Source organism: Tachypleus tridentatus, chromosome 12 (genome assembly GCF_004210375.1).
Source record: "Tachypleus tridentatus isolate NWPU-2018 chromosome 12, ASM421037v1, whole genome shotgun sequence".
Taxonomy (NCBI): domain Eukaryota; kingdom Metazoa; phylum Arthropoda; class Merostomata; order Xiphosura; family Limulidae; genus Tachypleus; species Tachypleus tridentatus.
The window spans coordinates 44881808-44896499 of NC_134836.1; the positions used below are offsets into that span (position 1 = coordinate 44881808).

General features: G+C 36.3%; 2 protein-coding genes across 2 annotated transcripts; both read right to left on the reverse strand.

Moving 5' to 3' along the window:
• Positions 1–214: 214 nt before the first annotated feature.
• LOC143234989 (uncharacterized) lies at positions 215–1678 on the reverse strand. The gene is made up of 2 exons (XM_076472683.1): positions 1047–1678; positions 215–760 (listed from the first exon to the last, which is right to left on the reverse strand). Exons 1-2 carry the CDS (start codon positions 1056–1058, stop codon positions 215–217), a joined length of 558 nt encoding a protein of 185 aa, XP_076328798.1. The 5' UTR covers positions 1059–1678.
• A 10922-nt stretch (positions 1679–12600) lies between these two features.
• On the reverse strand, positions 12601–14082 carry LOC143233155 (uncharacterized). The gene is made up of 3 exons (XM_076469104.1): positions 13928–14082; positions 13093–13674; positions 12601–12797 (listed from the first exon to the last, which is right to left on the reverse strand). The coding sequence occupies exons 1-2, from the start codon at positions 13937–13939 to the stop codon at positions 13099–13101; spliced, it is 588 nt and encodes a 195-aa protein (XP_076325219.1). The 5' UTR covers positions 13940–14082; the 3' UTR covers positions 12601–12797; positions 13093–13098.
• Between the last annotated feature and the right edge of the window lie 610 nt (positions 14083–14692).

Here is a 14692-nt window from a genome sequence, read left to right on the forward strand (position 1 = left end):
TGTTGATAAAACTCTCATAAGTTAAAAATCTAACATAAGATAAAATGGTTTTAACTTTAGTAATTCTAAGTTTATATGACTAAAATTATTTTAATTTTAGTATTTTTACGTTTACTCGAATATTAGTTATTATCTCGTAATTAAAATACAATAGTTTAAGGTTTAAAACCATATAGAAGTTACGTGGTAGTAAATCCTTCATATTTTACCTATTTTAGTGCAGTAGAGCCTTAGCTCCGAGGCCAAGACCTAAAGTGGCAGCAGGAGCAGCAATTCCTACGGGGCCGACAAAAGCTGCTGGGGCGGCAATAGCGGCAGGAGCTGCAATTGCAGCAGCTGGAGCGGCAATAGCGGCAGGAGCTGCGATTGCAGCAGCTGGAGCGGCTAGACCCAGCCCAGCTAAACCGATGGGAGCACCGTAGACTCCACCCAACAATCCTCCGAGTCCAATTGCCCGTTGGTTGTCGGCACTAATGGTGACAGCAGAACTTCCGGTCACAGCAGCAGGAGCAGCAGCAATGGCTGGAGCACCGATAAGACCACCACCGATGATACCAGCAGGACCTAGCAGACCAGCACCAGCACCAATGATACCAGCCGGAGCACCGATAATGCCCGCAGGACCAAGACCAGCTGTGCCTAGCAGACCAGCACCAGCACCAATGATACCAGCCGGAGCACCGATAATGCCCGCAGGACCAAGACCAGCTGTGCCTAGCAGACCAGCACGAGCAACACAAACCAAAGCACACAAAACAACCTGAGAAGAGAATAGAGTCTTCAATCAACTTTACAGTGATATGATGGTATATACATATATGTATAACAATCTCCCACCAACAAAGATAAGTTTAAACACCTGAAACTAGTAAAAGCGTTTAAAGCTGTAAATTATCTTGAGATACTTATCAAGTGCAGTAAAGAAATATTTTCAAACGTCAGTAAATCACTATCCACTATTAGTACATTTTAAGTAAAATTCAATGCCATTATATTACTTTTCTATATTTTTATAAAATTAAATAGGAAATTAATATTTTACTTACAAAAGTCTTCATGACTGAGTTTTGTATAAAGAAATCAACCAACTAAACAGTGACAGCAGCTAGAAACAAGCCTTGTGAAGGTCTTATATCAAACACCCAAACTGACACCCTTTATATACTTTATGCCTCTTGTGGTATGAAATGCTGGCCATTCACAGATCACGTAATATCATTTTTCTTTATTTCCGGAGTTTTGACAACTTTTCAAGAATACATATATGTATAGAAGGAATTGCTTTTGTATAAAGTTTATAGAACTAATCGTTATAGAAGTTAACCCTGAACACACTGAATTATTCCACCTTTGTAATCTATATTGGTAATACGACCCTGAGACAAGTCGTTGGCTCACTCCGCTTTATGTAAACTTTTCTCCATATTGCATCATCGTCATAGATCAAAGACACAGTTACCTGATGTAATAATTACTAGAAAGTTTAGTATGATAAAAGTTACTTAGGTTCTAGCGGTAGAAAAACTCACTTTAATGATCTTAATTTAGCTCTTTTGTATTTAATTTTTACTTTATAAGAAATATTTTCATACCATCTTTTAGAAAAGCTAATAAAATTGTGTTTTAAATTAGAATATATCTGAAAATTTAAAACACGTAAGATTTACATCATATATGGAATTTGTATTGTATTATGAAATCGCTGATTTGTGATGAAACAATATTTTGTGTAACCTCATGTCATAGAAGAAACCTCGATATTATCTTGTGTAAACGTTTAAGAATATTCAGGAGGAATCTGTGCTATTAGAATAATAACCATGTAATTAAATATATATGTGTGTCTTACTAATCAAGTTTATCTTATCTATACAGTTATGATAAGTATTCTGAGTAGCGAGAAGTTAAACCACCAGAATGAGAATCGATTGTTCTATTTTTATTTCTTTGGTTTGTTTGTTTTTTTTATTTTGCGCACAGCATTACGAGGGTTATCTGTGCTAGCCATCCCTAATTTAACAGTGTAAGACTACAGGGAAGGCAACTAGTCATCACCATGCACCGCCAATCCTCATAAAAACTGATTTGGTTAAGATTAGTCCAGTATTTATAGCAATATATTGTTTATTTACAACAACAACAAAATTCCCGACAACAACATTTCATGCGCACAACAAAGTTAATTGCATAAGATTAAAAGAAAAGAAGACATGGTTTCATCACAAAATCCCTAAGAAACTGCCCATCCGGATATATGCAGTCAGACTATTTGTACTTAACACACAAATTAAAATTATCAAGTCAAACAATGACTGCTTCACTTATACTGTCTTACTCTTCAAAATGTGCTGCTTCTAATATAGTTCAGTAAATTCGAGTTTATGTTGTCCACTAACACTGTGGACGTGTTGTACGTCTTTAGAGTCTAAGCTCATAAAAGATTTAGGAATGTCCAGAAGTCTGTCATCGATGTCTTAAGTCATAAAATTCATTCAAACACTTGCAGCTACACATGTGGGCCTGCATCTAAATTATTCACTTTCACTTTTAAGTCACAATTTACTTACAAATTCCATTTTTCGTTATTTTCCCTTGGATAAAGAATGACTTCCGGAAAAGCATTGTGGTCATCATCTTCAACAATGTATTGATTTATTGCCCAGACTCTGCAACTGTTTAGCAATTATAGTTGAAGAAAACCTTTCAATGTTCGAAAGACAATTTAAAAAGGCTTATTAAGCGTTCTTATGATAAATGTGGGGAAAGGGTTATTGAAATAGCAAGAACAGTTGAATTTGAAATTTATGATTTCAAGTCCCAGTCTCTTATTTACAATTATATACTTTGACCCAGATCAAACATAAGTTTATCGCTAACCATTTGAAATTTATCACTGGCCAAACTGGCTGTCACTGACCGTGAAAATTCTTGGAGGTTTTTAGGAAGATTCACGTCATATCAAACTGGGGAACTAATATACACCTATAGGCAAACATTTCACTACAAACAAGTATGCCATTGAAGACTTTTATTGAAGACCTATAGATTTTTTTTCATATTTTTTTTAAATTTTACTTTCAATCTGATTTATACATAAAATCTAATTTTACAGAGAAATTTCATGCTCAATATTGACAACGCTACGAACGCAATTTTTTTTCAAACTGTGCCTATTGTATATTTGTTACTACACTAAATTTTCTTCGTTATTTATCCAAGCCGTTTCAAAGTGGGTTCTTCGTTACCAATGCTAATATTTATACACAATATTTCGTGAAAACGTTTTCCATAGAAACGGTGGGTAAAATTCACTGAGTGAAATACTATTAATGATAACAGATATATTTATAAATTTAAGGTGACTCGATCCATTACCTCAAAATATAGAGCACTTCAAGATCCTGGCGTCAACCATATTTTATACAATACGACAACAATTTACCCTTCTCCAAAATGTCACATAACCAAATTTTTCAACACGATGGTTCTAACACTCTTTGGAGAACCTCTCGTAACCTATCATGGGGATAAAATAATTAAAATTTAATTAAATAACTCTACTTAATTGTGCTCAGTCAGAGAACATTTCTTTTTTTATCGAGTTAATACCCCAATCAGTTATTCTTTACAATGTTCTCTCGGGTCAAGAGAGAAGTTTGAAGTGAAATATTTCGGTATGAACATGGTATTATGAATATTAGCATTACTCGATTTCCAAGATTAACTTTTGGCAATACTTTTCAGGGACATAAGAGCTGGGTTTATCACAAGTCACGCGCCTCCAATAATTTCTCAATAAAGTGTAAAATATATGATTAAACATTATTATTACTCTTTCTCTGTTTTAAAGTCACAAAACTGAAATAGATGATATTATGATAATAATAATCGCAGGATGCAGTAAAATTAATGTCTGATGTAGTTTGTCACAGGTTTGTCCACAAAACGACTGGTTAAGATAAATATCGTCTGCCAGTTATTCAAATTAACGCATGTGAAAAACAATCAATATAACGGCTATGACTTAAAGTAAGCGTAAAATACGAGGGCTGTTCAAAAAATACGCGGACTGACGTCATAAAACAAAATGTACTTTATTTAGAAGTTACAGGTCTGGGACTTCTTCAAAGTACTCTCCTCCCCAACGCACACACTTATACCAACGGTGTTTCCACTTGTTGAAACAGTCCTGGATCGCTTCTTTTGTAATGTCCTCCAGCTCCTTCGTCGCATTTGCCTTAATCTCGGGAATCGTCTCAAATCTTCTTCCTTTCAAGGGTCTTTTGAGTTTGGGGAACAAGAAAAAATCGTAAGGAGCAAGGTCAGGTGAATGAGGGGGTGGGGAAGAACAGTGATCGAGTGTTTGGCCAAAAACTCACGAGTTCTGAGGGCTGAATTTCGCAGCAACGCGGTGCATCTTCAATTTTTCTGTCAAAATCTCGTAACAAGATCCAACTGATATCCCACACTCATCAGCAAGCTCCCTGACAGTCAGACGTCGATTTGCTCGCACCAGGGTGTTGATTTTGTCGATGTGTGGGTCGTCAGTTGACGTGGAAGGACGTCAAGGACGCTCATCATCTTCAATGGACTGTCGACCATCCTTAAAACGTTCATGTTACTTGAAACATGCCGTACGCTTCATAGCAACATCACCGTAAGCCGTGTTAAGCATAGCAAAAAGTTTCAGTCGCAGATTTTCCAAGTTTAACACAAAATTTCACAGCAAGTCGTTGCTCCTTCAGGTCATTCATTCTGAAATCCGCCAAACGAAAAAATCGCACTTCACTTAAAACCGCGTAGCTAATACACAAGTGAAGATATCTGCAATCGGGAAATGGCGTCGTAATCAGCTGATCTGTGCGAACCTAGCGACACCAAGCGGATTCCCCTGGAACCAACTGGAGCCGCGCAATTCAAACAGTCCGTGTATTTTTTGAACAGCCCTCGTATCTAAAAAAAAAGTTACAGTTATAATTATTTAACAATCGTTTCTTGAGAATTAAGCACAAATCTACACAATGGGCTATATGTGTTCTGCCCACCACGGGTATCGAAAGTTAGTGTTTAGTGGCGTGAGTCCGCAGACATACCGTTGTGCCACTGTGGGACAACTAACTAAACCCATAGGCCTAAATTCATTTTTTACAATCTCAAAGGCTTTTGGAACCTTTCTGAATTTTTAATTAAGAGGTGGGTAATTTGGATCCTCATTTGAAAGAAGTTAGTACCACCCCTACCATCCACGTGGGTTTTCCTTTAAAAATTAACAACCTCTCTCAAAATTACTTAACAAATACATGAAATGCCCATGTATTTGACACTTAATGTTTACAAAAATGGTTTTTATCTGTTTTATTAACGAGAGAAGAATAAAGATTTATATGTCCCATTTATTGAAAACAAAATCAAATCTTGGTGTTACTCAGTATAGATTTTAAAATCTTTGAACATTTATGTGTGCGACTCGTAATATGAGGGTTGCGAGTTCGCATCCCCGTCGCACCAAACATGCTCGCTTTTTCATGGGGGCGTTTTAATGTGACAGTCAATCCCAATATTATTTGGTAAAAGAGTAGCACATGAGTTGACGGTGGGTGGTGATGACTTCCCTCTAGTCTTACACTGCTAAATTAGGGACGACTAGCGCAGATAGCCCTCGAGTAGCTTTGCGCGAAATTCAAAATCTTTTTGTATTTTTTTCTTCGTGGGGAATTTTTGAACTTGTCCACGAAATTAGTCTATTAATGGAGTATTGAAAAACTGCTAGTGAATGACACATTATCCCAGTCAGAAATTCTGAATGGTCCCTTGTAATAATTGGTTGTTGAATAGCCCTGCCATAGTTTTCTTTTTTATTTAGAAATACCCGTAGCCCAATTTGAATTGCTTTAAAGAACAAATAAACAATAAAAAATAAGTCATTACTTATGAGTCATACGGATGGTAATTTGTTTAAATTGCAAAAAGCACTGGCTCAATATGACTAGAAAAAAACAAATAAACTTATATATATGTTGTTACAAAATATGCACGTGTAAGTATAACCCAAAAAAATATTGAATACATAAAATGTTGCAATTTATGGAAAAAAACTACAATATAGAAAACTTCAAAATTACAGTTACAACTGAGAAATGATTTCACATTTTTGCTATGTTGCAAGAAATGTATAGTTCCGATACTGTTTATCATACTGTGCATCACTGGATGAGTTTTTAGTCAGAGTAATAGAGGATTTCTAGTTGGTTATGCACAATCAACTGAATACAAAGCTATTTTAATGTTTTGATGTATAATATTTTCCTCAAACAGATAATCTAAATGCGAAGTGGAAATTGAAATCAAGATATTGCATTAATGAACTAGAGAAAAGTAGCTTTGAGCAATTTCTTTCCTAAACGATCAAATAAATGGAAAACTAACTTCAAGTGCTTTCCTAAAAGATAAAATAAAAAGATAAGCTTGGTAAGTTTAATTAAACAATGAAAATGGATAACTTATCAATACTGCTTACATGTGATAACATACGTTATGATTCAAAGAACTGCTTTTCCGTTAGTATATAAATTGTTCATACAGTGCTGTATTGGTGTATCTCGCTTCCGAGAACTTACTGCAGCAAAACTTCATCTCAACGGTGCTGATCATTTGTAAAACACACACAAAATGAAACCTATTTTGATTAGAATCAGGACTGATAATAGTGTGCAAATTGACCCATTGTATCTGACAATTCATCCATGTTTTTTTCAAGGCAATAAGGGATAAAGCCTTAGCTATACACTCCACTTTTTCATGGTCAGATCTTATCTACATATGTACAGGAACTTAAAAAGAAAATCACGCTTCCTGATGAAGATTATATGCTAATACTTTTACATGGAAAAATGTCCACTAAGGCGGGAAAAAAACACTTCATCATACATTTTGTTCTTGTTTTTGTTTGTTTGTTTTGGAATTTCGCACAAAGCAACTCGAAGGCTAGCTGTGCTAGCTGTCCCTAATTTAGCAGTGTAAGACTAGAGGGAAGGCAGCTATTCATCACCACCTACCGCCAACTCTTGGGCTACTCTTTTACCAATGAATAGTGGGATTGACCGTCACATTATAACGCCCCCATGGCTGGGAGGGCAAGCATGTTTTGGCGCGACTCGGGCGCGAACCCGCGACCCTCAAATTACGAAGCGCACGCCTTAACGCGCTAGGCCATTTGTTCTTGTAGTGGACACTAGTTGCAACATTAGACGTTACTCATGAATCACCGTTTAAACCAAGTTACTTTGTTCCACAATTTCAAGATAGCATGAAAAATAAACAAATGGGGCTTCATACTACAGTGTTATCCAGAAAAAAGCTGTTGTTGTTGTTTTGAATTAAGCACAAAGCTACACAATGGGCAATCTGTGCTCTGCCCACCACGGGTATCGAAACCCGGTTTTTAGCGTTGTAAGTCCGCAGACATACCGCCGAGCCACTGGGGGGCCAGGAAAAAGCGACAGCGTACTTTAGAGACATTTCTAACAAGAAAACCAACAACACTGTTGAGTAAGGAAACCTCCACTCTTATATACGGTCAGTTTAATGGTACCTCACTCTGGGCGTAAAGAAGTGCTAGTTTTAGATCTGAACAGTCCATTTGTAAGTCCAGTAATGATGCACATCAGCTTGAGTCTAAAAGAAAGGAATGTGCTATTTCTAGATCTGTGGATTCGTCACATGATAAACATAGACAACAACGAGTTTATAATATGATTTGGGCTCTACTTCTATTTCAACCAGACCTATAGAACCTTCAAGTCTACAAACTGAGGATGCACCCCCATTATAGAAAGTCCACCATTCTTGCAACTACATTTTGAAGAAAGGTCCTTTTAGTAAGCTTGGTTTGCAATATGACCTATGAGGAATTAAATGGCAGTGTGCTGTTACATATGCATAAGAGCATACAAGGAGAATAAACCATGCTTTCACATATTTGGAGTGTAAAAACCGGTCTAAATAAATGGATCAACAAGAAAACAAAAACTGACATCTCATCAAAAACTGAAAACAAATCCTTAAAAACCGTGTCCCTAAAAGTATTGGGAAATATAATTTCATCTTTTCATAGTTCTCCCTTTTTCTCTTAGCGTGAAATGAAACTAATAATATAGCTAAACTTGAGTAATTTATTTTGTGCTTCAGACATGTTGACAATGACCTAGAAGCAGAGGAAGAGTTCGTTAGCTTGGCTGAACGCCCACAAACTGATTCCTCAACAATTACAAGAATGATCAAAGACGTGTTAATCAGGATGAATTTCACACTCTAGAAAGTGTGAAAGAACAGTGTCACGACGAACCAGCAAACATTTCTAGGAAACATACTGGGGCTGCTGTTCTGTTATCATCAGGAAATCAAGAGCAGTTTACAAACATTCTTACTGCCATTCTGGCTAGTTTTGATGCAATAAAACAAATTGAATTGATGAGGGAAGCTTTGAATGACAATAAAGAAAACACAGAAACTATCAAGGAGTCTCCAAGAGGATGAAAGAAAATTCTGATCTACCCTAAGATGGTTTGTGAGCATTTTGTCTTCATCGATGGACAATGATGGCTGCTAGAATTTAATTAGCCGTTGCTTCTAGAAGTGAGATAAGATAGAATATGTCCAAGATACAGAGGTGCATGCCAGCATTTGCAGAAAGACACATTTAGAATGACACCAAATGATCATCTTTTCCGATAACTTGAGACGTTCTCTGCAAAACCTTCAGTCTCAGCTGCTGAGAGATAACAAATAGCTGCCATGACCATGGCTATAATAAGAACACTTCGAACCTTAGAAATGATTTCACCAGTTCTTGGATCATGTATATAGGCAGAATGAGCTGTGAATACACAAAACTTTATTGCCATACAGGAAACGTAATGATGAATTAGTAAAACTAAAATTTCGAACCACTATCGTCAAACAATTGAACAACCTGACTAACAAGATACGAAAATTTGGAGGAACTTGTAATCAAGACAGTCAGTGGAACATCATTTTATGAAGAGATCAACTTTTTTAACAAAAAAATTCGTATATGACTCTGATCCATTGGCATTGAAAATAGAATTGCAAGTGTTGTCTACAAATCTTCCTGAGGACACAGTGCTACCATTAAACAGTATCATCATATTTATTAGAAGCATTGGCACCCACCTAGCTTTTAGGTTGTGCTACTGAAGTTAATTTTTTGTACGTTTGCATTAAACCGTATTACAGAAGGGCCTTTCAGTGTTCTCAGGAGAACAAAAACTACCTTAGAAGCACAATGTCACAAGAACGTCTTAAACAAATAATCTTCATCTGCTTGAGTTAATCAATGATTATGTTTCACGACACTAATACAGATTATTACTTTTTTAACAAGTTAATTCAGGCTGACATGAACTGCACTTGGGTACGTAAGTAAAAACATACATCAAGTAAACTAACTATTACAGGAGTCATTGTCTTTAATATAAAAACGGTAAAATTACTTCTGTGTAACAGAGGCCGAATAAATAGGTATCATCTTGGCTGAAGAAACACATATGATAATATGTATTAAATTTTGTCTTACTAAAACGATAAATTAATAATTTGTGCTCGTTTCTAAAACCAACCTACTACTAACTGCATTATGAATAATGTATTTTTTGAAAGAATTTTCTTTTGAAAAATTGAAAAGAAATTCTCTCCATGGTTGTTTGTAAAACGTATTCTAAAGTTTTTTGTTTTTTTAGCAAATCCGAATCTGTGGTAATTATTTTAAAATAACCACACACACTTTATGTGTATTCTAAGTACTTAAACTTAATATTTTCATGAGAGGTTTTATTTTCTTGGCTGCTACACCTCTATACTAAATATATGTTTGTTTCTCCTTTTTGTGTTTCTTATAGTAAAGCCACATCGAGCTATCTGCTATGTCCATCGAAGGGAATCGAGCCCCTGATTTTAGTGTTGTAAATCCGGAGACTCACTGCTGTCCTATAGAGAAATATTTTTCCCTTAAATAAAACTCTCTCACCTTCATCTGTTTCCACTTCTTTGTCTGCTTCGATTTTGACTTGTTGTTTAAATTTTTTTTTTCATGTGCTACTTCCGCTCTTTGGTTCCTTCCTTCTCTCAGGAGATCAATTGATAAAACTTACCCTGTGAAAGTTCTAAGGTATCTCTAATTCCTGTTTGCTATGTTAGATTGTGTTAAATTTAATGCAGTTGTAACCGAGACTAAAGATCAGCTTCAACCTTTGAAAAACATGTAAAACAGAAACGTCAGAAAATAATGTGTTTTTTTAATCTGGATCAAAAGACCGTTTCTTTATTTGCAAAAAGAGCTAAAACACTCAGTGCACCTTACAGATTCAGAGAAGAGAAACTAATTTTCTTTACATTGACCCACAACGTCCTAGCTATGTTGCCTTTCTAACTTATAACTTACACAGAAGCTCGTAAGGACTAAAGATCATAGCACTTTTAGCATAAAACTGTCCTCTACATAAATCTGTATATTAATAGGTGAAATTTTATATGATTTACATTCCAAACAGGTCTGACATGGCCTGGTGGTACTCGACTTGTAATCTGAGGTTCGAAGCCTCACCAAACATGCTGACACTTTCAGTTGTTGGAACATTATAATGTGATGGTAAATTCCATTATTCGTTGGTAAAAGAGTAAGTAAAGAGCTAAAAGAGGGTGGTGATGACTAGCTGCCTTGCCTCTAGTCTACGGAGGAACAGTTTTAAAACATGTTACTATTTCTTGCTCTCATGTTTACTTTCATTCTTCTCTCAGAAAATATGTAATCGACTGCTCCAGGATAATGAAATATTCAGACGTAATTTGAATTGCCATGAAATACATATTTAAGAGTCCTTCTTCATCATGGCTGAATGGTAAGGATAGGGTCTCATAATATTAATACTTGACGTTCGATCTCTACGATTGGTACAGCGTAGATAGTCTGTTGTGGGTATTTGCTCTAAAATGAAAAACTTTAATCCAAAATAAAAAAGTGATTGATAAATACAGTTCCATACAGAATAAATAAACACGTTTAAAATGAAAACTTTTCCAGATTATTTTGTGCGACGTTATGAGCAGACGCTCTTCATCAGACAATTCAGTAACATGACGTTCAGTGTCTGATGAAGAGCTTCTCTTCCGAACGTCGCAGAAGATAAATTGGAAAGGTTTTCATTCAATTTTGTCTATTTATTCTTTGTTGTCTTTTCTCTGTTTTTCTTCCCTTGTGTTTCGGAATAACACTAATCGAAGGACATTTTTACACAGATGTGAACTTAATTACAACTTGTACGTTGCAACCGACTATAGTAATGAAGGGCTATTTAGTGAAAAATTTTAAAAATAACTTTTTATGAGATTCAGAGTTAGAAGTTTAGTGTATATCTGTAGTGTGTCAATTGTTGGTAAAAATCCAGTTTGGTTTGATACATCTAACTTACTACTGACCCGTTCGGGGATCAACTGAAACGTGTTTGTTATATCTGTCATCATAACAAACATGTGCTCCTCCCCGAGGGCTGACGGATAAGTCTGGAGGATTATAACGTTAAAAATCAGGTATCGATACCCCTGGTAAGCACAACACAACTAGCTCATTGCGCAACTTTGTGCGCAAGTGTAAAAATCAAAACCAAATCCAATAAACACGTGGTTGCGGGAATATGTTCATACTGAAATTGATCTTTAATTATGACTATAGAAATGCATTTTTTCTTCTTGTTGTTACGCTAACTCTGTATAAATTATTTTCAGAGAAGTGGAATGAATAAATTTTGACAGTTAACAACTATACGTAACGTTTAAATGATTTATTGATTGTTTGTTTGCTTTTGAATTTCGCGCAAAGCTACACGAGGGCTATCTACGCTAGCCGTCCCTAATTTAGTAGTGTAAGACTAGAAGGAAGACAACTAATCATCACCACCCACCGCCAACTCGTGGGCTACTCTTTCACTAACGAATAGTTGGATTGACGGAAAATTATAATGCCCACACGGATGAAAGGGCGACCATGATTGGTGCGACGGGGTTAAAAGATTAATAGTCAACCTTTAGTTTGTTTATTAAATACAAACATCTCTACAATGTGTAAAAATACTACATAACCAATAATTACTTGTCAAAAGTTGAAGTAAAATATTATTATGAAACATTATTTATAATAAAATGATTCACAAGGAAGATGTAAACAAAATGTCAGTCTTCGGTTTAGACACGTGCAGTTTTGTTAACATTTCAGGTAAAAACAATACGAGCTCCCCAGTGGCATAGCATTATGTCTGTAAACTTACAATGTTAGACACTTAGTTTACGTGTGTTTTTTTCTTAGAACAAAGCCACACCGGGTATCTGCTGTGTCCATGTCCACCGAGAGAAATTGAACCTTTGATTTTAGCGTTGGATATCCGAAGACTTACCGCTGTCGCAACGGGAGACAAAAACCAGGTTTCAAAACCCGTGATGGATATAGCACAGGTAACCTATTGTGTAAGGTTTTTTGAAAGCCTTTGAATAAATGCACAAAAGACTGAACGAATATCACGCTTTGAAATATTTCGTTTTTCAAATTACCTTTTATTTTTATTGTACAGAACTATATTTACACAACAGATACCAAGTTCATCAATAAAAGTCACGCGCTTCACTCTGTTCTTAACAGTCCTACTTATTTGTAATTTAAATATATTAATTTTGTTGAAATACTTAGCAGTTCTGGTTGTGCAAAACAGGTTACATTTATTTTTGAGGACCTGCAGGAAAAAAAATATAAAACTTATCTCAGTTACATATCCATAAACAAAACTAAATACAAATTTATACTACGTATGGACATATAAATGTCCGAACAGTGTATGACTATTTATACCGAGGTGTTTCACAATATGTATTAAATAGTTCTTTTTTAAAGTATGGATACAAATTCTGGCTACACTGCTAAATCCTTTATTTGTTTCGAGCTTATGATATATTTTTGTAAATTCTTACTAATTATGTCGTGCAGAATAATAAACATTTGGAATTACTTGTTGAAATTATTGTACCAACCTTTCGTTAATGAAGGAGGGCTTTAGCTGCAAGATGATTCAATCCTAAAGCACCACCAGCTCCTAGAGGACCAGCGATTACAGCAGCAGGAGCAGCAACAGCAGCTGCAGGAGCTGCAATGGCAGCAGCTGGAGCAGCGAGACCGAAACCACCTAAGCCGATGGGGGCGCCGTAGAGACCGCCCAACAAACCACCGTTGGCAAGAGCTCGCTGATTGTCAGTGCTGATGATGATGGCGGAGCTACCAGTAACAGCCGCTGGGGCGGCAGCAGCAGCAATGGCAGGTGCAGGAGCGGCAAAAGCAGCTGCGGGAGCAGCCAGACCCAAACCGCCTAAACCGATGGCGGCGCCGTTGATACCAGCCAAGAAGCCACCGTTCCCAAGAGCTCGCTGATTGTCAGTGCTGATAGTGACGCCGGAGCTTCCAGTAACAGCCGCTGGGGCGGCAGCAGCAGCAATAGCAGGTGCACCAATGATACCAGCAGGTGCACCAATAGGACCCGCAAGACCACCGATGAGACCAAGACCTGCTCGACCTAACAGACCAGCACGGGCAATGGCAGTCAGAGAAAATAGAACAAGCTGAAATGTAAAGACAATGGTTAAAACAGTGCAATTTATATATTTAAAGAGATATTAATTTTTCTGTTGACTTAGATAATTTAGATTTCTCTTATTTAGATATTAAACTTTTATAGCTCTATTATGCCTACAAATCCTTCAGTTACAATTTTGTAAAAAATCGATTTCTGACCTATATTTTTGTAACTGCTGTATACGTAAGAAATAATCTAAAAATAATATTATATGATTCACGAAAAGTTCAGATACTTACAAGAACCTTCATGACTGAATCTAGTCTGGCGTGGCTGACAAGCTGCTCTAACAAATTAGTCACTGAAAGCTGATGAAGCTGTGGTAGATATTCCGATCTGTTACCTTTTATATGTTTGACCTGTCAAGACTTGTACAGGTTTACATGTCCTTTCCGGTGGACTCAGCAGATAACCCGACGTAGCTTTGCTACAAGAAAACAAACACACACACATGTCCTTACAGCCAATTATCATGCTACGTATTTCACCTTGTGCGGATTCTCTTATTTAAAAAAAACAAAATATATTTAATATAAGTATTGTGAATTATCCATCACTATAAAAAGTAAGCGTATCCTTGAGACTGGTTTTATTAATATGATCTATCACATACTTCTTAAGCTTCCGATATGACATTTCTTCTGAACTTTCAATGACAGTTCTAGTTTTTCCAGATGACGTGCGTGATTTACCAAACATTTTCAGCTAACTTAGCGAGGATTGTGGGCAGCTTAACGTTTCTGATCTCGAGGTTAAAAGTGGTCCACCTTGCCTCAGTTCTTCTGTGAACGACATTCTATCCTTGTCATCAACCACAATACAAGGTTTTCTGCTCTACGTTTCGGCTAGATGATGAAACACCTCCGATAAAACATTTAGGAATTCGAAGCAAATGTTTATTGAGAACAAACAAAATGAGAATAAGACCATTACAATTTGAAGACATTCGAAAATTTAATTTGTAAGTCTTTAACATGTTGTGGTAAATACACACTGCGTTAGAT